Consider the following 26,183-nt stretch of genomic DNA (forward strand, 5'->3'; position numbering starts at 1 on the left):
GCAAGATCCTGCAGGTTAAATCTTGCAGCACCCAATTACAACTGAAAATCGTTTTGAGCATGAGGCTCAAGGAACGGCAGGTGACAAACCCAGCGCCCATGATCGCTCCTGCAGCACAGGGCTGCCCTGGAACCCCCCACGCTGTGTGGTACCTTCCCTACATCTGATTTGGTACTCGAGGTGCTCCAATGAGTTTGGAGTCCATCCTTATTTCCTCCCCCGTTGCAGGCAGGCACAGAAATGTCTGGATGTAGAGAACTGCCTTGTACTCTTCCACTCTGTGTGCAAACCAAATGCATTCCACTGCCCTTTTGTTCAGCTCCTCTTGAGATACCCACCTCAAAACCTACCAAACCCACTTCCCCTCCCATGTCCTTCACTTACCAGACCATTTCCCACCTCTGTCTTGGGAGGGTTAGGACACCTGTAACTCATTTCTGTAGCACAGAGTCACAAAGGTTAAACCCAGCTGCAGCTTTCAGCACAGTGGTGAAGGCAGAGCCGTGGCTGGGTACACATGCAGAGCTCATGACCTTCTCAGGGTGGCTCTTACACCCATCTTAGTCACCAGCTCTCACACCTAACTCCCTCTAGCTTCCAGGAGGAAGGGAGAACACAGAGTGCCTTGGCTCTTTTCAGCAGCATGTTCTGAAGGGTTTCTCTCCCAAGCTGTAACTCAACCCACAGCTCAGCCTCCTGAGAGCAAGCATCTGCTGGTACCTTTACCATCCAGCCAGCTGCTTTTAAAAGGCAAGGAGCAGAGCTACACTTTGTGACAAAGCAAGAGTGCAGCGAGTGCTGCAAGCTACTGAGGCTGTGACTCTGCAAAGAGAGGAGTACATGAGGAGTTAAATCCATGTGGGAGGATGCAAGGAGCCAATACCAGCCCAGCACATACCAGGAAAATGTGTTGTTTACTCAAGAGCCTGAGTGCACTGCAGAAGTGCTCAACAGCAGCAGCTCCCAGCTGCCCCCAGCAGCACCCATTGCTAACAGATGGCACAGCTTGCAGGGCTGAGCTGCTTTCAAGTGCCAGAGAGGGGGAGAGGGAGGAGGGGGGAGGGGGGGAGAGGAGGAGAGGGAGAGAGGGGGAGAGGGAGAGGGGGAGAGAGGGGGAGAGGGAGAGAGGGAGAGAGGGGGAGAGGGAGAGAGGGAGAGAGGGAGAGAGGGGGAGAGAGGGAGAGAGGGGGAGAGGGGGAGAGGAGGAGAGGGGGGAGAGGAGGAGAGGGGGGAGAGGGGGAGGGGAGGAGAGGGGAGAGGAGGAGAGGGGAGAGGAGGAGAGGGGGGAGAGGAGGAGAGGGGGAGAGGAGGAGAGGGGGGAGAGGAGGAGAGGGGGGAGAGGAGGAGAGGGGGGAGAGGGAGCAGAGGGGGGAGAGGGGGAGGGGAGGAGAGGGGAGAGGAGGAGAGGGGAGAGGAGGAGAGGAGGGAGAGGAGGAGAGGGGGGAGAGGAGGAGAGGGGGGAGAGGAGGAGAGGGGGGAGAGGAGGAGGGGAGGAGAGGGGAGAGGAGGAGAGGGGAGAGGAGGAGAGGGGGGAGAGGAGGAGAGGGGGGAGAGGAGGAGAGGGGGGAGAGGAGGAGAGGGGGGAGAGGAGGAGAGGGAGAGGAGGAGGGGGAGAGGGAACAAACCAACCCAAACCAGCAACAACAAAACAAAGTAATTGAGAAATCCAAACTTATTCACAAGCTTAAAAAAACCCCAAACAACCCCAACCCAAAACCCCCCCACCCCAAAGAGCCCCAAAGAAGCGAGGCCACTCTTCTCACAGTATAAACACACCAATTCATTCCTTTTTACTGAGGGTTGCATTTATGAATTTCATTCTGGTGAAAAAAACAAAAAGAAAAAGAAAACAAAAAAAGGGAATGAAAGAAAGAAAAAAACCCCAAAACAATAAGAAAATAGCTATTTATAGAAACCCAAAACCCCCCAAAAACCAAACCAACCAACCAACCAACAAAACCCAGGGCTCCAACAGAAGAGAGAGCTGTGCTGATGCTGTGAGGAGCAGTCCCATGGCATTGCAACGTTACCTGTGCAGGCACAGCAGGCGTGCTGGCTAAACCTGTCTCAGCACTGCAGCTTCAGCTCCACAGTCCAGGATCTCAGGGGTGGGGGTGGGTGGGGGGAAAACAAGAGCCTAATAGTTTCATACTGTATTTATTTAATAACTAAAATTCACAAATAAAAAGATACTTGCAAAGTCCTTTTAGGTGGTGTCATCATCTCCTCCTCCTCCTCCTCCTCCTCCTCCTCTCTGCTGCTGTCAGACCCATAGGCATAAAAACAATGGGCTTGGATTGGGGTTGGGTTTCTCTGTGTGTGTGTGTGTGTGTGTTACTTTTTTAACTGGTATATGATTGGTCGTTGGAGCTGAAGCACCACATGGAGAAGATGCTTGATGGAGATGAGGGTAGAACCCCTTGGCCTTCCCACACACAGTTTGGAGGACCACAGGAGCGGGTACCGGCGCCCGGCCTCCTCTGCCCCCATTTCCCCCACCCAGAGCATTCCTTTCATTGGGTATTTCCTCTGGGAAGTGACTGACTGGAGCCTCTTTTTAGGTTATTTTTTGTGGGTGGTTTTTTTTTCCCCCCCTTCTTTTCTGTCCTCGTGGGACTGCAAACACCTTGGACATTGTTCATGTCTTGCTCCACCAGGCTTTGAGTCAGTGTCAAGTAGGTCCTGTTACAGCTCAGTGCGAGTTGGGTTTCAATAGGTCTTTTCATTTCAGGTAGGTTTGTGTGTCGAGTCAGAAGGCTTGCTTATTTTCTTCCTTGTTTAGAGACAAGCTGCTGGATAAGGCTATTCATACTCCAGGAACTGTTTGTGATAGAACAGCAAATACCTGCAAGGAAGCAAGAGGTACAGCTCAGCTTGCTGCTGGATCACAGGATGGTTTGGGTCAGAAGGGATCTCTCCAAAGGTCCTCTAGGCCAAAGCCCCTGCAGTCAGCAGGGACAGCCTCTGAAGACCAGGTTGTTCAGAGCCTTACCTGGAGTATCACACCAGGGCTGGGGCCTCAACCACCTCCCTGGGCAACTGTTTCAGTGCTCTACCTTATGGTGCAGTGCAGAACCTGTTCCTAACACCCAACCTAAATTTCCTTTTCTCTCATTTCAAACCATTGCCTCTTGTCCTGTCACTGCAGGCCTCTGCAAACAGTCCCTCTGCAGCTCTGTAGGCCCCCTTCAGGTACTGGCAGGCTTCTAGAAAGGTCTCCTCAGACCCTCCTCTTCTCCAGGCTGAGCAACCCCAGCTCCCTCAGCTTCCCTGAGCAACCCCAGCTCCCTGAGCAACCCCAGCTCCCCTAGCTTCCCTCAGCAACCCCAGCTCCCCTAGCTTCCCTCAGCAACCCCAGCCCCTCAGCTTCCCTCAGCAACCCCAGCTCCCTCGTAGCAGAGGTGTTCCAGTCCCCTGATCATTTTCATGACCCTAAGAAAGGAGGACTGTTAATTTTGTTTTGCTTTTCAATTTGAAGCCATTCCAGGGACATGTCAGTTCCCTGCAGCACCCAAGGGATGAGGAGGAGGGAAGGCAGCTGACACACTTTCACCAGCAACTCAGGGAACTGAACAGTTGTACTTCAAACAGTCAGACCTTGTTGTGCAATCTGCTTCCAACCTGAAAGATGGGACCGTGCTGGTAGCCAGACAGGCAGCATCCACTTGACACCATCATGACACAGAACACAAGGGAAGTGCTTCAAGATGCAACCATTGCTTTGGAGTGGTGTCACCAAAGCAGCAGGCACCCAGGGCTGCTGCCATTTACTGGTACAGAAGGTAAAGGAAGAACCAAGCGCATGTGGGTGAGAATTCATGTGTCCCACTCAAATGCAACTCAAATAGCTCCTGGCTCAATCTGTACTGAAATCTGGTGCTTTAACAGGATGAAATTCTTCCTGCCCTTGATTACTTTGTGCACTGCTATGTGAGGGGACCCAGCCCTCAAGCAGTCACCTGTCAGAGGGAAGTGGGCTCATGCCTGCATCCCCTTCGCACCCCGCACACCGCCAGGGTCACCGCACGACTCTCTTCAAATGCTTCAAAGCACTTTTGAGGCTTGCCAATTATCATCATTCCATCTCACACCCTATGGAGCTTCCCTTCTACAATGAAAATCTACTCAGTGTCAGCCTTTAGCTGACCCAGGGAAAATGGATCAGAGCACAAAGCAGCCTTTAATGAGCGGGATGGGCAGCAGCTGTGTCGCACAGCCTCTGCTCCTTGCCCTTGGCAGCTTCCCCCACAGCCAGACCCCATCTGAGGAGCAGGACTGGGGAGTTTGGGGGGGAAAACATCACCCCTCATTCTTCTGCTGGCCTCAAAGCAGAAGTCACACTGGCAAAGCACTTCACACCAGGGCTCACTATTATAGAGATTTATCTTTTCACTTCCTGGTTGAAGTTCAAAAAAAATGAAAGAAAGGTAAAATCTGTTAAAAAGTTCAATTCCTAACTGAGTGTCTGTGCCTGCAGCCAGCCAGGGGAATGTCAGGGATAATGAAAAGCACAAGGGAAAAAGGCATTATCCTGCCACAGCTGAAAATTAACAGTTCAGATGTTACCTTGCTCTTCAACATGCACCAGCCCCTGGGGCTTCTTTCCAGTGAGGAACACCAAGATGCCCTCCCCTGCTGCCCTGCACTCCCAGGGCAAGCCTAATGCAAGCATCTGACACCAAAATGTCAACCTGAAAGCAACTGCAAGCCATGAGCTCGTGCTCCAGACGTGCCTCCCATGCAGCTGTGCCACTCTGTGTTGTCTTCATGGCTTCTCACAGTCACAGAACGTTAGGGGGTTGGAAGGGACCTGGAAAGATCATCTACAGCCAACCCCCCTTCAGATCTTTGACACCCTGCTCCACAGGTTCTGTGGACAAAGGCTGGGCTCTGTTGTGGAGGTCAATGCCAGCCCTACACTGGATGCCCACATCCCTTTGGTTTCCAGAGCCCCTTCCATTAGAGCAAGAGTTGGGACATGAGAACCAGTAACAGACCCTGCTGCTGGCAACTGCCAGCCCTCATTTTCCCCCTCCTCTTCTTTCAACAGATCCAGGATTCTAGAGCAGGGGGTTGGAACTGGATGATCCTTGGGGTCCCTTCCAACCCTAACAATTCTATGGTTCTGGAATGCTGATGGATACACAGAGAGGGACATCAGATATTCAGAGAGAGGAAGTACATCTTCTTTATAATGAGTCTTTTAACTGAAAAGGAAGGAAAACCCAACACAGGTGAAGGTTTCCCTCCCTCTCTCCTCTCCAGATGCCAACTTACCCTTCACTGTCTAGCACATCCTTAATGCTAGCCTTGGTGATAATGGCATCATCACACTTGAACCACTGGTCCTTGTGCTGCCGGATGAAGCTGGTATAGTGCCCGCTCTCCAAGGTTCCCTGGTGATTAACTACTGCAAACAAGGAATACCTGCCACAGAAAAAAGTTAATGAGTATGTGGATCAAAAGTGGGGGGGAAAGCAACTGAAGCATGTGCTCCTAAGCATGTACAGCAACAGGAAAGGGTCTGATCCATCAGTACAACACCAGCTCTTCACACTAAGTGGGAAGAGAGCATCCTTGCCCGGGGAAAAGAGCCACACTTTCCTTTTCCTGTCTTGCTATCAGTGCAACATTCCAGTCTGGTGACAGCCAACAGCTTTACCAATGCTGGCTAGCAAAGACTTCTAGAATCATAGAATCATTTTGCTTGGAAAAGACCTTTAAGATCACTGAGTTCAACCATTCCCTAACTGCACCAAGTCTGCTGCTAAACCGTGTCCCTCAGAACCACATCTCTGCCTCTTTCAAGAACACCTTCAGGGATGGGGGCTTAGCCACCTCCCTGGGAGCCTGTCCCAGTGCTTAACAACCCTTCCCTTCAGTGAAGAAGTTTCTTTTACATCCAAAATATTCTTCTGAAATAGATCAATACTGATGCATCCCTGCAGAAGCCCCCCTGATTACCTAGCCTGACCTATTCCCCTGAATGAGTTACTCCAGGAAAACACATTTGAGGGCTGGGGAAGGAGGTCATCTAACTACAGCTAACCTCAAGTGTTTGTGATGGTAAATGGCTGCACTGATCATTGCCTTGAATGTGGAAAGTCTATGTTCTGAAATGCTGAACATAGTCAGCCTTGGCTTCCAGATGCTGCTGTGCATTTGCCTGCTAGCCTGAGAACTAGCAGACACAGCTCTGCTCCAAAGGAAGGGACTGACAGGCCTGAGCAGGTTGCTCTTAACTTTGGGGTGTTCTTCCCTGTCTTTTCTTGAAAAGGGCAAGACTGAAGGCTTTGTCTCTTTTGTTCTAAGGCAAGACTTTGTTTTCAGTCTTAAATAGACTTGTGGCTCTTTTTCACATGTTCTCCATCCTCTTTAACTCTTTCTTAGTGTGCTGTCCCAAAACTGGGACCCTACCAGCAGCACAATGGTAAAATAACCTCTCCAGGCTCATTTGATTTTGTCCTACTTGTGTTTGACAGTCAGAGCTCTTTCAACAGTGGTGCCACAACAAGTGGTGCCACCTATTCAGATGACTGTCTATGGAGCCACTGGTAACCACCACTCACTCTCTTCCTAGTGTGGGGCCCTTTAATCCAACCAGGATGGACATCACTCTAGTCCTAGATAGACTGGATTGTCCCAGCTGTTAACTAAGCAGCCCAGATCCCTCTACTCTCTTTACCTAACCCTCTTCAGTGTTAACTTCAGTCATGTGCAGACCTCACCTATGATCAGCTGTGTTTCTTTCAGGTCTTTGCTAATCCCACAGACCAAATGAATTGGTCACTGTAGTAGCACAGGTAACAGCTCCCTGCTACCTTCCTGTGTGACAACTGCTCTAAGACCTGCTGTCCAAATCTGCTGTGTGATTTATCAGTCTTGTAGAAGAATTTAAATACAAAGCATCAGCACATGGCTGTAGAAACCAAACTTGGAACCTTATCACAGAATCAAGACAAGGTTTGGGCAACCATCTCTGTTCTCAAGTGAGGGAGACTGCTTTCAGTTGCACTGTCTTTACATTCTTGAGCAAGTCTCCTATCAGCCTGCCATTTATTCTGGCTGGAATCAATACCTGGCCAAGAGCATGGAATCACTGGGAGTCATCTGCTTGGAACTTCCTTAATCTCCTTGGAACTTTCTTACTGTTCTGTAAAGTTCAGTTTCAGTCCCCTGGACCCCTCTTTGTTATTGCAATAGCAATAGGATTCTCTAAAGGAAAACATTCATCCCTTTTAGCACTGGAACTACAGCTTGTCATTTTCCTCCCAGACTGACTGCTGGGCTTATCACCTTCAGATCTGGAAGTCAGCTGCCACAATCCCACGGGAGGGTTGGAAGATTGCAGGGAGGGAATGAAGCTTTTTATTTTGCCCCAGTTCAGACTTACTGTGCTGGTCAAATCTGGCAAAGCACTTCAGCCTGCAGGACATCCAGCAGGTTGTCTATCCCCCTTCTAGAAGCCAACTACCTTTTGACAAGAGGAGTCATGGAACGTGCCACTTACTTATTATCATTGTTTAGACTATCCGTCGGCTGCTGGTACTGCCCGTTCATTCTGCTCTCTTTACTGCAACACACACACACACAAAAATCCAGTCACTTAAAGCAGTGTACATGACACAGCCTGCCTGCTGAATCCAGGGCTGTGTGCTCAGCAGCAGAGCAGGGCTGCTGATTGGGATGCTTTATTCCTTCCCACAGCCAATGCTACAGGTTCCTCCTCCTGGTCAAGGCCGCAGCGCTGCGCACAGAGATTTGTTCATGGCAGATGTCCTACCCAGCAAAAAAGCTTCCAAACAGGTTGAGAAAAGATTTGTATTTGAAACCTGGGGAAAAGATCTAATTACATCAATCCTTTATCCTCTGGTGGGTCAATCATCCTGGCCCTGACTTGTAAGTTCATTTTGTGTTCTGACAGCAGCAATAGGATTGTGCTGTTGATTTCGCAGGCGATGAAATTCAGCTCAGTGAGCTCTGCCTGCTGATTATCCCATCCATATTCCATTATGCTTGATACCTTTCATCAGCAGAGCCTGCTCTTTCTCCTCTATCTAGGGAGAATTCACTACAGAGAAAACAAGGAAGTCTCCCAATCTCCAGAATATGCTGGAATAAACCACAGTCTTAATGAAACACTGATTGAACAGAGTTTCCAGGCTCTCCTATCACAGAATGATATTGGACCCCTGGAGATCACCTAGACCAACCCCCTGTGAGAGCAGGTTCACCCAGAGCAGGTTGCACTTTTATGTGCTGGCAGAAGCACATCCTCCTGCTCTTGGGGAGGGAAGGTGGGGGGAAAGCAATGTTTGAAATGGCTGCTTTAAAATATGAGCATCAACTCCAGCCCCTGTATTAAGAGCTGCCACGTTTGGGGGCTTCCTTTTCAGGTATAAATGAAATCTGAATATCCTCTTTGTGTATTTGAATGGAACACCTGACAAATACTCATTAACTGAGCTGGCTAAATCCCATTCCTACAGCTGTACTTACATAAATGCCATGCCCTTCCCCAAACCTGGGGGGTAGGAGCAGTCTTACTGCTTCCATCTAAATGCCCATTAGAAATAGTTATTTTCATCTGCCCTATGGTTTTGGTTGGTGTTTTGGTGTTAGTTTTTTTCCTTCTTGCAGTGTTATTTAACCAGAAGCTGAAGGTACAAAACAAACAACAAAACCCCCTCAGATTTGCATGTGTGCAGAGATATAAAAAAGGATTCTTTCCCTCCCTTCAGAACTGCTCATTAGGCACTAGGTTATGCCTAGCCTGCCTAATTACACATGTTGACTGGTGGGTGGCCACTGGGCTTGATGGCACCAAAGCAGAGATCTGAAGGCATGATGGGTCTGAGCCTGTAATTTTAACATTCAGCCAGAAAGATAACACACCAAGAGGGAAAAAAATGGAATTGTTTCCATATGAAGCCTTTTCTGGCACTCAAAACTCCAAGGTTTACCTAAAAACTAGAGAAGGTGCACGCTGCAAGGAGAGGCTTACAGCAGAAGTACCCACACTCTTCTGTGGCCTTGGGTCAGGAACGTGGCACGTTTCATGGTGCACATGTATGGAGTGGTTAAGAGCTCTGCCCAGGTCTTTGAGGGGTGTTGGACTTGGTACACACCTGGAAGCCATGAATGGTGTCATGTCCAGCTCCAGAGGAAACGAGACATACGTAGTGATCTTCCGCCTCAGTTTGGCTGAGTGTTCAAACCGCTGGAGACAAAGGGGAAGACAAGAGGGGTTTTTCTTTAGAGAAAGGCAAAGTTTTCTGTCTGTTATCAGTGTTCTAAGGAATTATATTAGCAGTCAATATCCAAGGATAGCTTCAGCTGGTTTGGTTTTTTTCCTCCCAGCTATGTGGGCTGGGAACCCCCTGTAAATGCCAACACGTTCCTACCAGACAAGCAAGCCCCAGTTTGGGGATGAAACCCACAGTATTGATGAGATTGTTTCCCTTAACATCTATACATGCAGAATGATTGCCAAGTGACATTGAGAAACAACATTAAACAGTGAGAGCACACACAGCCTCTACCCAGAGTTCATCTGTACTCTGCACTATCCAAACACATGGCTGCTGCCTACGCTGGCACACAGAGCTGGTGACAATGAGAGCTTGCCATCAGGTTCAGGCACTGAATCCACCCATCCAATCATCTCAAGTGACAAGAGTGAAGCCTACACAGAAGCACCAATTCAAACAAAGGCAAAAATGGAGGATGATCATAAAAAAAGAGGCTTGTCCCTCTGCCAGAAGGAGCTGCAATACCCACCAGCCTCTCCTCAGCTTCTTGATTGAACATGAAATGGAAACAGGAATAAATACCAGAAAGAGATGAATGAGTTTCTATTTAAAGGCAGCTTCTCTCCCCATTTCTCAGTAGTTCTGCTCTATTTACACTTCAAGTTAATTATTTTCCAATTGTGGTGCCATAACAATTCCCTAGCAACAGATCCAGATGTGAAAAATGGGAGGCTTCTGTAATTCTTATCTTTTGTGGGTCTATGCTTTTTTTGTGGCTTTAACTCATGAAAAGACACCAGCACTCTGCATGGCCAGGCCAGCACAGTCACTGAGGGAAAGCAAGCTAGCTTCCAAACAACTCAGCAGTCACTCTGGGTAACAGAAACACTGAACTGAGTGTAGGGAAAGGCTTGAGCACACTCACCTTGTCTCACCCAAAGAGGAGAATCTCCTAGGTATATTTTGTCAACTACTCTGCAATAATAGTATCATAGTATCATAGTATCATTCAGGGTTGGAAGGTACCACAAGGATCATCTAGTTCCAACCCCCCTGCCATGGGCAGGGACACCCCACACTAGATCAGCCTGGCCAGAGCCTCATCCAGCCTGGGCTTAAACACCCCCAGGGACGGGGCCTCAACCACCTCCCTGGACAACCCATTCCAGGGCTTCACCACTCTCATGGGGAAGAACTTCCTCCTCCCCTCCAGCCTGAATCTCCCCACCTCCAGCTTCATTCCATTCCCCCTAGTCCTATCACTACCTGAGATCCTGAGAAGTCCTTCCCCAGCCTTCCTGTAGCCCCCTTCAGATACTGGAAGGCCACAATTAGGTCTCCTCGGAGCCTTCTCTTCTGCAGACTGAACAGCCCCAACTCCTTCAGTCTGTCCTCATAGGAGAGCAGCTCCAGCCCTCTGACCATCCTTGTGGCCCTTCTCTGGACACCTTCCAGCACCTCCAGATCCCTCTTGTAATAGGGGCTCCAGAACTGGACACAGTACTCCAGATAAGATAAAACTAAGAGCTACATACCCCTCAAAATTGCCCCTAAAAGCCAAGCAGACAGCCAAGCACTCCTGAAACCTCAAGTGAGTCTTGCAAGAACTCCCTTCAGGAAGACCACAAACAGCTGAAGAAGAACAAAGGAACTGTGCTATTATCCACTCCGTCCAGGCTGATAATCTTTGGCGTGAAACGCTGCAATCATCGTGGTTAACACTCAGGATGCAACTGAAACACTCCTGGTACACAGAGCTGAACACCTGAAGGCATGAGGGAATCAGAGGGAATTCTTTCCACCTCCAACACCTTTTCCCAGCAGAAATCACAACCAATCTTTTCTCACAAGTACAAACCCAGACCTTCCCCCAGCACTCTGCTTTTGTGTCAGGACCTCCACGCTTCATTAACAACCTTCTGTACAAATCAGCTTTTGAGAACAGGTTTCCAGTCCCTGCCATGCTGGATACAGAGCTGCTATGCATTTTACAACTCCAAACCACAATCATTTCTTGAATACAGTCTGTGACTGGCTCACTGACACTGGAGTTACACAGATTGTTCATGCTGGAAAATGTAATGTACTGACCTAGCTTGGAGAGCTACTGGAAAACAAGCCAGAAAAGCTCCATGCAAGCTACAGGGAAGTTCAGCATGCACTCTGCCATGACAGCTACAAGGTAAAGGTCTACTTCCAACACTTTCAAAGCCTAGAAGCCACCTTAGAATTGAACAACTGAACCAGGTCTCTGGAGGAAAAGGCTGGAGTGTGTTCTTTCCTTCACCATTCCCCCACTGGGAAGAGAAGCCCTACCAGCCTTCACTTGGACACAGCATGCAAGCTGCCATGTAAAGCTGGCTGTTTCCAGTCACCATGGGCAGAGGCCAAGTGTTGGCTTTCTTTATGTGGCTGATGTGACATTAGTATCATCATCAGATAAGTTTCTTGAAACACTGGTGACAAGAGCTGAGGCCTGTGATCACCAGTTGCAGCCTAGCAATGAGAAGACTTGGTCATTCTGTCCCAGGAGACACATCAAGACCTTAAAGGTGTGCATCTGAGATGCTCAAGCAGATCAAAGGTGAGCTAAATTGCTACAGTGGCTGCTTGTGGCATCCCTCTTCAAGGGGCCTTTGCCTCCTGACACAGAATGACCTCCATGTGCTGCAGTAGGTGTCTACTTTGCACCAGTCATGCTCTAAGGCTTAAACTGTAGAGGATTCAACTATCTGAGGGCACCAACTATGGCACTGTGTGTCATGACTGCATCTGAGGGAAACTGGACTGGAAATACTGAAAACACCATCACAGCTGGGAAGATACAAGAAGCTTTCTGCACTGCACCTGGTAACTTCTGCCTTCTTGTTCCTTCAGCACAGAGCTCCTCTGTGACATTCTTCCAGGAGGAATGTTCAGGGTGAAAATTTAGCCATGCAGGATGAGGAAGTGCTGCTGGAGATGGGTTTCTACACTGGCTCAGGGATTGGACCTGCCTTCCATTTTTATTTCTGGGTTCTGATTAGGCAGGTTCCCCCAGACATACTGCAAAGCTGCATTATAGATAATGTAATACTATCTTAATAGAAAATCTAGCTGAGCAGGCAAGCTGCTCTTTATATTAATTTATATCAGAAAAGATTAGTCAGTGGAAGCCAAAAGACATGTCCAGGAATTTAGCTCATCCTCTCAGAGATAAATGCACATCCCCTGCTCTCTCTGCCCCCTCTGAACTTACTTTGAGATGAAAACAGGCCACAATGGGTAACTTCTTCATAGTGAGTTGTTTGGTAGATTCCTGGTAGCTATGGCAACCACTACATTTGATTTTGGCACTGCTTCCTAGATGTTCTGGCCTTGTAAACCTGAAAAAAACATTAAAAGGCAAAGGGATGCACAAAACCATCAGACAAATTTTCACACATGCTGAGAACACCTCTTTTACTTGTGGGTCACTGGCACCACAAGAGAGAGGTCATGGCTTTCAAGTGCCATTTTGAATAAACCCAACACATGTAAGCACCTAAGGTGCTGTGGTTCAGATATCCACATCTGACATTCATGGCTGCTCAGCTTGGGAGCACTGCACTGAAATGCAGCAGTGTCTTGGGAGAGAAGCTAAATGTTAGTTCACCTCCTGCAACAGGACAGCTAATTTCCACACAGGAAGCAAAGACCTTTCATTTTCAGACCCCAAAACAGCGATATGGAAGATCTGAAGCAAGCTGACACAATTTCTGTGCTCAGCTGCATGCTATCTGCAGGACACTATTCCAGCTTGTAGCCCTCCAGGGCGAAGATCAAAGCTCTGAGATGGAAAGGGCTGTAAACACAAAGCCCCTTTCAAAATACAGACATCTTCCAAGCAAACCCAAGTGTTGACAACTAGAAAAATCTCTTTCAAAATTTTCAGACAGCACTGCTCAAGGGAGCTGCAGGAAGAGACCATTACAGGACAGAGAACTGCTTAGAGAAAATATACAGCCTCTGTGTTCTCACAACACACCACAGCAAAACATCTCTCACTTTGTCAGAAGCTGTCAGCACAGAGAAGGCCACGAGGATGGACTGCCAAGCCTTCTCCCTCCAGGTTTGGGCTCCCACAGGGCAAATCTTCCTAGAGGCTGCTCTAAAAGTGGGATTTTTTGTTGATGAAGTATTTGGAAGGAATTGATTTTGCCTACATGCAGAGACTAAGGACAGGAGGGCAGCGTGGTAGCAGCTCCTCACTAACTCTACCTTGCCTGATTATGTGTACAACTGATGCAGCATTAAATGATAATCAACACCTCATGGTCTCTCCTAATTTAATTAACAAGATTTCCATTACCTACCCTATGCAGCCTATCTCCTTTACCTCTCTATCCTCTGGCTTTGGGTTTTGATTAATTTATTTTTTTTCCTCTCTCAAGTCTGTAAGAAAAACAAACAAAAAGGCTTATGAAGGTGCAATTGTACTGAGAGTGCCTGCAGCTTTCTGGGTTTTGTCATACTCCTGCTCAATTCCTTCCCTCTCCAAACCAACTTCAAGCTGCATGGCCACACTGGTTGAGATGAAGTTGCAAACCTGATTGCTAACTTCTGGGGGAAAACCTGGACATATCCTCCTTACCTGTTAGAGTTCCACTTCTTTCCCCAAATCCATACTCTTTCAGAGTATCTTTGAAGCTGGATGGTTTGATGTTTTCCCTTTCATCATCTCTCCCTGATTCTATTAATCTCCACATTAAAGACAAATCACCAAAACTGGATTGGTTTTGCCTCTTAATGCATTCCTGCATCAGCAGTTTCTCATTGGTACCAACTCCCTTGTTTTCTTTAAATATGATCTTTAAAAGTATCAGGAAGGTTAGAAATCAGATGTCAGAGGTTATCAATTTTTAGCTCAGGAGGGTTAGCTTTGCCCCAGGCTACAGGTTCCCTCTTCCTCAGACAATTACCTGCATTTGCCACAGGAGAACATTTTCAGGTCTGCTGAAAGACTCGAGTTAACTGCACCTGCAGCCCCAACATTCTCCCCAGTTACCTGTTTCTAGGATTCCTACCTCTTCTTCTCACCATCATAATTTTGCAAGCTTCATTCCTTTCACTCTTAATGCCACCCTCACAACGCAGCCAGCAGTGGCTGACCCTCAGCTCTGCCTATAGGAAAATCAGGTTCCTACATGGTCTTAAGATTTAGACATCAAATGCTTTGTGAACTCTGTGTGCTTGCTTAGCTGCCACAAACAACAACATGGAGGCAGACCCTAGTGGTTTCAATCACTGAAAACCACAGTGCCTGGCAGCAGCCAAAGTAAAAACTGTTTTCTTTTTGTCTCACATGACAACTGGTTTTGATTGCTCATTGTTAGGGCTGCTCTGAGCCTTCTTTGCCTTCTCACTTTCTCTTGTGTCAAAAAATAAAGAGATCCTTAAAATAGGTATAGAACTGCTGCTTGGGGAGAATGCCATGGCAAAGCAGGGCTTAACTCCCATTGTTCAGTGTCACCTGGGGAAGAGAATGAAGCCAAATTCTTTCCCCCCCCCAGCCCTGTGCATACCTTCGCAAGCAGTCTGTGAGGGTGGTGGTGCCTGACACATGGCTTTCCCCATTCACGACGCTGCCGTCGCTCCCTGGGCTCAGCGGCCAGAAGGGGGTGGAGGAGCCTGGCAAATCCAAACTGATGTCCCAGAAAGGATCTATCGTTGTGGAAACGCCGCTGGGGAAAAGCAAAGCCATTGACTGCGGGTTTAAACGAAGCACAACTGAAGACAGTCTCTCCTCTCACTGGAGGGAGCACGGCAGAGGCTTGGAAGCGCTCTGGGATCTACATCGCCTCTAGAGGGCACTCAGAGACGACAGAAACCGGAGTTGCTCCCCAGCGTTTTCCCACACCTGATTGCTTTGCTGAATATTTATAAGCCCTATGTTTTGTGTGTGAGGTACCAAGTGCACAACACAGGCATTTCATACATTCTCCCACTCACCAGAGCCCTGTGACTCACAGGGAACAAGAAAGGTTACTACTCAGAGGCAGAGGTCACACTAGAATCACAGAATCAACCAGGCTGGAAAAGACCTCAGAGATGATCAAGTCCAACCTATTAGCTAACACCTCATGACTAACCAGACTATGGCTTCAAGTGCCATGTCCAATCCTACCTTGGACACCTCCAGGGACAGGGACTCCACCACCTCCCCGGGCAGCACATTCCAATGGCCAATTACTCTTCCTGTGAAGAACTTTCTCCCCACCTCCAGCCTAAACTTCCCCTGGTACAGCTTGAGACTGTGTCCTCTTGTTCTGGTCCTACCATCTATGATAGCCACATGCAACCCAACTAGCTTAGAAGCATCATTCTCTGGTCAAGACATGGAAGATGCTGCTTAAAGCTACTTTGATCAAAGTGAGTCAAATCCGTTTGCTATCCAGCAGCCCGCTGAGCTGAGCTTTGCAGTTCATCCTGGCTTCTCCTACAGCATTTGGCATTTGAGAGGCCAAAGAATAACTGCATCAAGCAGTGGCATATGTTCTGGGTCAGACAAGAGCTGGGCTACAGAAAAAGCTTCCCAAAATTTCAACTTCTATTGACTCAAATCTTTTCTTCCAGCATTGACAGTTTTAAGAGAACTCCAGAACTTCAGGAGTCTAAGATCCTAGTCTGGAAGCTTTCTCTGCACTTTCTGTTTGGAGTTCTCTCTTCCTCTGAAACTAGTGTCTGTCACTCTCCAGTCTAATGTAGCCCACAGTCTTCTGCCTTTCCCCAGTTTCATTTGAGCAAAAGCTGACAATGGCCAAAAGAAAGCTTTCAGTCTGGAGAAGGCTCCAAGGAGACCTAATTGTGGCCTTCCAGGAAGGATCTGAAAGGGGCTACAAGAAAGCTGGGGAGGGACTTTTTTGGGTGTCAGGGAGTGACAGGACTGGAGGGAATGGGGGGAAAAAAAGTAGAAATGGGTAGATTCAGATTGGATGTGAGGAAGAAGTTCTTCCCCATGAGGCTGGTGAGACACTGGCACAGGCTGCCCAGGGAGGTGGTGGAAGCCTCATCCCTGGAGGTTTTTAAGGCCAGGCTGGATGTGGCTGTGAGCAGCCTGATGTAGTGTGAGGTGTGGGGTTGGAACTGGCTAATCCTTGAGGTCCCCTCCAACCCTGCCAATTCTAGGATTCTACTGTAGGTGATCCTGCTCTGGCAGGGGTGTTGGACTCGATGATCTTTTGAGGTCCCTTCCAACCCCTAAACCTTCTGTGATTCTGTGCATTTTCATCAATGTTATCACTGTGTCATAACACATCAAGCTTTTCATTAGCTCACAAGAATTCTGTGGCTCTACCAGGCAAAGAACATTTCATAGGTTTCCCTTGCAGTAAATCTTCTGCAAATCTCTGCAGGAGACTGAGCATAAAAGCAGAGTCATAGAGGCAGAGCTCAAGTCCATCTGCAGGACAGCACATAGAATTGGAAAGAAAACAAGAACTCTGACTTCTGCACCATGGCAACACCAAACATCTTGAAAGAGAAGTCAGCTTGCTCCAGCACAGAGTAGAAGAGTTTTCTTTTCTCATGTAAAACATTCACTTGCTAGTACCTGAGATAATTACATCAGGTATCAACTTCTCTGCAACCTCTCCTGTGGAGCATGAGGCTCCCAGCTGAAGGAAAACATGGCTGTGGATCACCAGTTTCTTCAGAGGCAGTGGCAGCTACACAGTCACAGAAACTCTTTGGTTGGAAGAGACCTTGAAGATCATCAAAAGTCCAACCATTAATCCAGCACTGCTAGACCACCATCCTTCCAAACCCAGAGAGATCTTGGAAGGCTTTTTCTTATGAACTGGCATAAGAACCACCTTTTCCAGACTCATTCATGCCCACAAACCTGTGGTACTTTCCAGGTAGCTTTTTTGATGTGACTTCACACACTGAGTTAACTGGGAACTGACTGCATTTAGCTGATGCTGTGTTTAAGCTGTTCTCATCTTGCTGGAATTCTGCTGCTCTTTTGTTGGTATTCAGGAGATAAAATATTCAAGTGCCCTGGCACTGGAGGGTGTACAGATTCCAATCACAGCACACACTCAAGACAAGAAGTTACTTACTGGCAGACTTGACAGGTAACATCAGACTGCAGTCCACCTGTGAAGATTTGGTCTATGATGCAGTTACAGTGGTTGGGGTTGTTGGCCTTCTTCCCATTATCATCACCTGAAGGAATGCAAACACAGGCTCAGAAGTCAAAGATCCTCCAAGGGAACAGTGGCTTGTCTTGGACTGTGTCTCCAGTAACTCCTTGTAATGCAAACTTATAAACATCCTGCAAGTTCACACAGACCACACAGAACATGCTGTGCACTGGAGAAAAACCAAGGAAACAAGAACTCCTAGAAGGATACCACAGATAATCAGGAGGTGACTAACTGCAGTTAACTCATGCAGAGATGAAGCTTTAAGTCCTATCAGCTCTTAGCCAAAGCCTTTTTCAGGGTATGGCCCTGTCTCCCTTCTTGGAGATTTGCTTTGTACTGCCTGGTGTAAAGATCAGTTCCTCAGATGAAGGAGTTGCCAAGGTGGTTCACACAGATGAATATTTAAACTCCATTTAAGAGTGTCACCATCCAACATCTGCATCTGAACTGATGGCCAGCTCTTTACACCACAGCAGGACTAGCTTCTGCTTAGGCAGGGTACTGCCTAGCACATTCTTCTCCTAAATGAAGAGAGAGGAACAAGATCAGCAAATGCTGCTTCTTCATTCTGTCCCAGTCAACCTCTGGGCACAGAGTGAGGGGATGAGGTTTGGTGGGAGGCATGAACCTCCAGCCTGCTGTCTGCATCCTGCCTGCTCCAACACCCTGCCCCTTCTGCTCACGTTGTCACCGGTGAGAAGATGAAAGCTGTTCTTATCTGCAGCGGGAAGAGAAACGCTCTGCCTCGCTCCGGCTTCTTCAGAGGCACGCTGATCCTCCAAGCTCCCAAGGGGCACAAGGAACACATACCTATCTTCCAGGCATTCTAAACTGCCACTGCAGGTCTCAGGAGCACAGCAATTCATTTTGCTGATTTGACTGCTGAGATTAGGCCAATTCAGCTTTCTTAGACTAAGCCAAGCATTAAATAACCAAAACATCTCTTGGCACAGACCTCATCCTTGAAGCATGCTCCCTCTGTTCCCCACAGGTGACCTAGGAGTGATACACTTTCCCTCTGATTCCCAAGGCTCTGCTGCTTATTTTCCTTGGGTAGATGCAATTGGATTTGCTTTGTAAACAGAGCTCCACAAACTATTTCACAGCACAGCTCAGTATTTTGTATGGAGCATCTTAAGATGTCTTCCAGCCTCCTACAACAGAAGCTGCTACAACAGCAAGAAGTTTTGCCAGGGTTCCTGGTATCTTTGACTTGCTAGGAAGCATCTGATTTCTGAAACACTAAGATGTGGACTCCTCAAATCCCAGCCATTACTCAAACCCAATTAATTTCTAGCCAAATGTGCAAACCAAACCCAAAAAGCAAGAGCAGCAGCAGCAAAAAAAACAGAACAAAACCAAACCTCTCATAGAATCAGTAAGGTTGGAAAAGACCTCAAAGGTCATCAAGTCCAACCTGTCACCCAAGACCTCATGGCTACTAAACCACAGTACCAAGTGCCACCTGATGAAGTTAAAAGCTCAGGGCAAACCCCCAGCACTTCTCTTTGGTCTCAGGAGCTCTAGCTGGAGTCTTGTACCAGGAAGAAAGAGGAAAGGGTTTTTTTTTGGTCAATGAACCTTTAGAAGTCTGTTGATAAATATATCAACTGACAAAGGTTCCACCTGAAACTAAGTGTGGAAGAGCAGACCTAGGTGACACCTACTGAGCTGCAATGGGCCACTTCAGTTCATTAGGTCTGAAATGCCTCAGCAAAGCTCTCACTCAGATTTGTTGGACTGTCAAGAGCAGCACAGTGGTTCCTTGAGATGCTCTTACACAAAAATGCTCCAAAATTAGATTTCCAATGTGCAAGGTCCAAGCTGGAGGTTATCAGAGCCTGTCTGGGGCACTTCTTGATGGGAATTTCAGCTAAATCCTACTGAACTTCAGATCTCCCTATTATGGTTCAGATCTTCCAATTATGCTAAGCTAATGCAGAGAGCATGCAGCACGGAAGACTGTACAAGGCACTTTTCACCTTCAGACAAAGATCACTTTGAAGCTTTCAAGCCTGCCTGTGGATTTCCAAGACAGGCTGGAAGGGGTCTGAGCCTTGTTTTCAGAACTGCACTTTTCAATTTGAAAGAAGAAAAAACAAACCAGGCACCTGCCACACCCTTCTAATCTCACCACTTGAAACATTACCTCCCTCTGTTCCCTTCTGAAGGGTCAGAAACAGTGTCTAATGGATTTTCCCTGCAGCACAGGTAAGGCCCCTGTGGGTCACCTCTACCAGCCAGCCCTTGCTGCCTAGGGAGAGAAGCAACATTCACTCCCTTTGCAATTACACAAGCCAATTAGGATCAGTGACAAGAGGGTCTCAAAAGAATATCCTGGGAGCTTGTTCCCAGCAAAACAGAAGGGCATTACCCACTCAACATTATTTCCCATGACATTTGGCTGGAAAGGAGGAGGGGGGAGGGGGGAAGAGTAAGATTACCACCTACTCACACTTGTCAATATGGAACAGATGCTAAGAGGAGGTATATTATGCAGCTGAGAACTAGAAGCTGCTAGATTGCTGTGCTCAAGCTAAGGTTCCCTTCACCATTTCTGTCTTGCAAAGCAGGGTTTAGTTTCATATATTTTTCATTTTAAAGCTGCTCACAACCCCTACCAGCAGCTTCTTGTGAGAGCTTGGTCAGCACAGGATCACATCTAAACCTCAAAACACATTTGATGCATCATGCCCCCGATGCAAACACTGACTGTGAGTGGCAAAAGGCTAAGTTTAAATGTTTGGAGACAGATTAAATGCAACTCCTTTAAAACCCCCCAGAAGTTACTGCTGTGTCTGTGCAACAACTGAGCACAGGAACTTGTGTTCACATACAGAATCAGAGTGGGTTGAGTTGGAAGGGGCCTCCAAATGTCATCTAGTCCAACCCCCATGCAGGCAACAGGGACATCCTCCGCTAGATCAGGCTGCTCAGAGCCCTGTTGAGCATGACCTTGAAGATCCCCAGGGATGGGGCCTCAAGTAAATCCCTGGACAACCTGTTGCAGTGTTCCACCACCCTCATGGTAAAGGACATGTCCCTAACATCCAATCTCCTCTTCTTTAACTTCAAGCTACTGCCCCTTATCCTGTCAGTGCAGGCCTCTGGAAACAGTCCCACTGCAGCCTTCTTGTAGCCCCTTCAGGAAGGCTGCTATTAGGTCTCCCTGGAGCCTTCTCCAGGCTGAACAACCTCAGTTCCCTCAGCCTGTCCTTGCAGCAGAGGTGTTCCAGCCCCCTGACCATTGTTGTGGCTCTCCTCTGGAGCTACTCCATCAGGTCCCCATCACTCTTCTGTTGAAGGTTCTAGAGCTGGACACAGCACTGCAGGTGAGGTCTCAGCAGAGCAGAGGGGCAGAATCACCTCTCTCCATCTGCAGGCCACACTGCTTCTTATGCTGCCCAGGATGCCACTTGCCTTCTGGGCTGCAAGCTCACACTCACTTGGGCATTTAATGTGCTACTAAAGGCAAACCACACACCAACTGTAAGGCCAGCTATAGATTACTTTTTAACATTGCTTTTGGTTAGCAAATAATGGAAGGGGGAGGTGAAACTAATTTAGGTATTTTTAATGAGGAAAAGGACTTTAAGAATTGGCAGATTTTAAAAGGGGCAATTAAAAATTCCTTCTTGTTGACTCCCTCCTGCTTGAATTTGGTCCCCATGTTCCTTTATTCCTGAGAAAGAAGTGTACATATTGGGATCACAGCAGATGACATGTTTCACAAGCATATGCTTTATCACTTCCCATGAATATCATGCAGAATTCCCAGAGCAGGGTAGTGTTCTCTTCCCAGAGCTCAGCACAGCATTCTTTCCTCTGCCATCACCAAGGCTTCAAATTTGCTTTGCAGCAGTCCTTGTTCAATATGAACACAAAATGCTTCATGGAAACCAAACAAAATGAGGAATAACCAGCTTTAAAGGGCTCCTCTTTGTTAGGCAGCTGAGTAGCACTGGTTGAATAAAGTCATGGGAAATAACCCTGTACTTCTGCCCTTCTTTGTGTATCTTGCCTTCTGAACCTCTGTGTACAAATGGCCATTCTGTCCCTCTCTGCTGCTTGGTTGTTGTGCCTTTGGCAATGAAGACCCCCCCACAGCCTGGGCTGAACATTAACTGCAGTCTTGCTCCACACAAGGACACAACCACTCTGGCTCAGGTTCTTCCAAGTTCAAATACAGCTAACCAAGTGTTTGGATGATTGGAATCTCACTGTCAGGAGAGCCTCCAGAATTAGAACCTCCTCTTTCTTTCAGAGCACTGATAATTAAAGATGTGTCTGTCATGGGGACTAAAAGCTGACTTAATGCCTTACAGACTGGGTGGAAAAGAGAAAAATCCACACTGTTTATATTCCTCTAACAAGTGAGACCTGGAACTCCTGAAGGATGCCACATGAAGAGTGGGCTATGCTTTGGACTAGTTCTTCAGAGAAGAGTCAAAGAACAGAAGCAAGATGCAACAGCTCAATGGCTGATCATCTTCAGTGTCTTCTATAACCCAAACACTCAGAGAGCAAGATTCAAAGCTGTCATGCATGTTAAAGCTCAGAGTCAAAACACCTTAGAAGTCCAGGTGAATGATTAGGCTTCCATGCAAAGCAGGTGGCCATTAGCTACACAGCCAGGCAGCTTTTGTAGCATGGCTCTGCTGGAGGTGGTGGTGTCTGGTGTAGAAGTGAGCTGTGAAGCTCACCTGGAAGCTTTTGTGGTGAAGGGGACCACAAATACCAATATACCCTGACACTGCAGAACTCTGAGCAGGACAGCACAGGTAGGCTGGATGTGGCTCTGAGCAACCTGATCTAGTGTGAGGTGTCCCTGCCCATGGCAGGGGGGCTGGAACTAGATGGTCCTTGAGGTCCCTTCCAACCCTAACAGTTCTATGAAAATGCAGATACAACTTCAAATGCAATTTCTAGTAGTGCTGGTGGAAAGAGAACTCAGATTCCAGCAGGCTGTTGCTTTCTTGGAGTATGCATTTAAGGACAGACCTTGTCCATGCAGACATCAAACACCAGCTGAGGGTGTTGTTCAGCCTGGAGAAGGCTGCAGGGAGACCTAATAGCAGCCTTCCAGTACCTGAAGGGGGCTCACAAGAAGGCTGCAGAGGGACTCTGTCCACAGGTCTGTAGGGATTGGACCTGGGGAAAAGGTTTGGAATTAGAGAAAAGAAGATTTAGCTGGTGGAGTCACCATCACTGGAGGTGTTCAGGAGGAGACTTGATAGGGTGCTTGGTTGCATGGGTTAGTTGATTAGGTGGTGTTGGATGATAGGTTACAATGATCTTGAAGGTCTCTTCCAACCTGATCTATTCCATTCCATTCTAGACTGGATGTTAGGAACGAGTTCTGCACCATGAGGGTGGTGGAGCACTGGAACAGGTTGCCCAGGGAGGCAGCTGAGGCCCCATCCATGAAGATATTCAGGGTGAGGCTGGCCAAGGCTCTGAGCAACCTGATCTAGTGGAGGATGTCCCTGCTGCCTGCAGGGGGGTTGGACAGAAGATCTTCAGAGGATTCTGTGTTTTGGGAGAATGGCAGACAAAAAGTAAAGAATAGCTCAAGCTTTTTTTAAACCCTACCCCCCAAATGCTACTTTTAGTTCATCTTTCTTCAGCTTTTGGAAGGGAAAACAAACCCCCCTCCAATCCAAACTACTGCCTGGGCCAGCTCACACATGCCTCTCAGAGCAGCTGATTTTATGCTTTATAGAATGGAGTATTACAAAACTTATCTTTAAATGCACAGCACAATTATTTACTTGTCCTAATTCAGGCAGTGACAGAGAGCAATAATGAGCCTTCAGAGCCTTGCATTAAGCCACTTCCTAGAAAGCTGAGTAAATGGGATGGAAAGGGATAAATAACCAGTGCCAGCCAAAGAAATATCACTGGGTATTTATAGCTGTTAGCATGAAGAACACTTTCATTTATGTTGACCCTGAAAGACTTGGTGATCATGAGTAGTGTCCAACAGCAAGAGCTTTTGGGGACTAAATTTCCCCTGTGACTTCATTTTACTTCACTGTGTGTTAACTGTAGAACCTGGTTGAGGTTAACTTGAAGCTTTCAAAGCATTTTTGATTCAGTTACAGAAGTGATTAATATCAGCAGGGGAGGCATCATTTGCTTACTGCAGCTTGAGGACATTCTCACTGTGAGCAAGACAATTGTTACACATCTGTCCTGCTTGTGTGTGTGTGTGTCTGTGTGCATCCCTAAGTACCTGAGTGGGAAAACTTCCTCATTACACAGCCACCCAGTGCATTTCCAAAGGGCTCTACCTTTACCACACTTGAAATTCTTGTTTGGATGAACTGGTTTGGTTCCCACACAACTGCTCAACCACTTCTTTGGAATTACCTTGATGTGGCCTGGATTATTTACCTTGCTTTATGAAAAGCTCATTTCTTCAGAAACAAGAAATTTGAAACCCTGGATGCACAGATGCCAAGGGCCTAGCACTGATGCCTTAGACATGCCCAAGGAAGTAGCTCAAACTTATTTGATATCCATCACATGACTGAATTTCAGACCCTGAATGTAAGTAGTACCTTTACCATAACCCAAACCAGCTCAGTACTAAAGAGGGAGGTGATTCTCCCCCTCTCTCTGCTCTGCTGAGACCCCACCTGGAGCACTGTGTCCAGCTCTGGAGCCCCTACTACAAGGAATATCTGGAGGTGCTGGAAGGTGTCCAGGGAAGGGCTGCAAGGATGAGCTGAAGGCTAAAGCTCCTCTGCTATGAGGACAGACTGAGGGAATTGGGGCTGTTCAGTCTGGAGAAGAGAAGGCTCCAAGGAGACCTAATTGTGGCCTTCCAGGATCTGAAGGGAGCTACAAAAAAGCTGAGGAGGGACTTTCTTTTGAGGGTGTCAGGGAGTGACAGGGCTGGGGGGAATGGAACAAAACTAGAAATGAGTAGATTCAGGTGGGATGTAAGGAAGAAGCCTTATGAGGAGAGGTTGAGGGAGCTGGGGCTGCTTAGCCTGGAGAAGAGGAGGCTCACAGGAGACCTTATTGCTCTCTACAACTACCTGAAGGGAGGTTATGGACAGGCAGAGGTTGGTCTCTTCTCCCAGGCAAGCAGCACCAGAACAAGAGGACATAGTCTCAAGCTGCGCCAGGGGAGGTTTAGCCTGGAGGTTAGGAAGAAATTCTACACAGAGAGAGTGATTGCCCATTGGAATGTGCTGCCCAGGGAGGTGGTGGAGTCACCATCACTGGAGGTGTTTAGGAGGAGACTTGATAGGGTGGTTGCATGGTTTAGTTGATTAGGTGGTGCTGGATGATAGGTTGGACAGGATCTTGAAGGTCACTTCCAACCTGGTCTATCCTATCCTATCCTATCCTACCCTATCCTACCCTATCCTATCCTATCCTATCCTACCCTACCCTATCCTACCCTACCCTTTCTCTTCAATGCCAGTTTCTCATTGGGCTTATTGACTTTGTTAGTGATTGTCAAATGCCACAACTACAGAAGAACTGTTCTCTGTACTCCTGCCCTTAGAAGCACTCTTTTTGGAGCAGACTCTCTTGAGGGACCCCCCTCATGCGTCTCAACAAGCACACCTGCTACAATCTCAAAGAGGAAAGCAAGGTTTCAAACTGTTTTGAAGAAGCAGGAGCAGCCTTCCCTTTGAGAGTCCTCTGGTAAGCCAAAAAACTAACCTCTGAGTACCTTTTGTAAGAGCACTACAGGAAAGTTGAGTGCTTTGACAGCTTGGGTTTAGTGACTAAAGGATTTCTGCTTTGTTTTGTTGCACTAGCATCAACCACCACAATTTTTCCCTTACAAGAACAGTAAAGCTCTCTGTGCCTAAGCAAATGAAGCTAGACCAAACTTCAGCAGGCTGGGGAAATCTCAGTTCAGTTACTAGCATCAAATACATCACTTCCTATGATATTACCACATCCATTCAAGACTTTAGGTCTACTTCCTTCTCCAACAGCAGGCTCCTGAGTATTTTTACTGCATTGTACAATGAGGTATTTTTATATGCAGTCTAATAGAAGACACCAAAACCAAACACCAGTTGTTTCTTATTCATGCTTCTGTGAGCAATTGGGCATCACAAATACAGTAGAACAATGGTTAAGCAGAACAGCCACAGCCTCCCCTATGTTATTTTCACCAGTCCCATGACACACTGAGTAAGAGTTCTACCTACCTCAAGTATAAATAGACTTAAAATGGCAATTTAAAAGAAAAGATAGTGACTCACAAGCAGTGAGAGAACATGATGGCCATTCAAATGATGTACAGGCTGGTCTGCTTCTGACTGGAGGTAATCCTCAACAGTGGGAATCACAGAATGACAAGGGGTAGGAAGGGACCTCTGGAGATCATCTAGTCCACCCCCCTGCCAGAGCAGATTCACCTAGAGCAGGTTGGACAGGATGCTGTCCACTTGGGTCTTGAATGACTCCAGGGATGGAGACTCCACAACCCCTCTGAGCAGCCTGTTCCAAGTGCTCTGTCACCCTCCAAGTGAAGAAGTTTCTCCTCATGTTTAGAAGGAACCTTCTGTTTGTGCCCAAACATGTCCAGAGAAGGGCAATGAGGCTGGGGAGGGGTCTGGAGCACAGCCCTGGGAGGAGAGGCTGAGGGAGCTGGGGTTGCTTAGCCTGGAGAAGAGGAGGCTCAGGGGTGACCTTATTGCTCTCTACAACTCCCTGAAGGGAGGTTGTCGCCAGGTGGGGATTGGTCTCTTCTCCCAGGCAAGCAGCACCAGGACAAGAGGACACAGTC

At 47.6% G+C, this 26,183-nt stretch overlaps 1 protein-coding gene across 2 annotated transcripts in view; it reads right to left on the reverse strand.

The window, feature by feature from the left end:
- Positions 1–2,141: 2,141 nt before the first annotated feature.
- Positions 2,142–26,183, reverse strand: part of USP22 (ubiquitin specific peptidase 22) — a 107,624-nt gene continuing 83,582 nt past the window's right edge. For both annotated transcript variants that reach the window (XM_068146595.1, XM_068146594.1), the window contains 7 exons: positions 17,333–17,438; positions 14,795–14,953; positions 12,490–12,616; positions 9,129–9,220; positions 7,511–7,573; positions 5,278–5,427; positions 2,142–2,845 (listed from right to left, as the gene is read on the reverse strand). In XM_068146595.1, coding sequence (XP_068002696.1) covers positions 2,803–2,845; positions 5,278–5,427; positions 7,511–7,573; positions 9,129–9,220; positions 12,490–12,616; positions 14,795–14,953; positions 17,333–17,438 — 740 coding nt within the window. In that variant the 3' untranslated portion in view covers positions 2,142–2,802. The remainder of the gene's footprint in view (positions 2,846–5,277; positions 5,428–7,510; positions 7,574–9,128; positions 9,221–12,489; positions 12,617–14,794; positions 14,954–17,332; positions 17,439–26,183) is intronic.

Source organism: Melanerpes formicivorus, unplaced genomic scaffold (genome assembly GCF_026170545.1).
Source record: "Melanerpes formicivorus ecotype bairdi unplaced genomic scaffold, bMelFor1.0.p_v2 SCAF_14, whole genome shotgun sequence".
Classification (NCBI taxonomy): domain Eukaryota; kingdom Metazoa; phylum Chordata; class Aves; order Piciformes; family Picidae; genus Melanerpes; species Melanerpes formicivorus.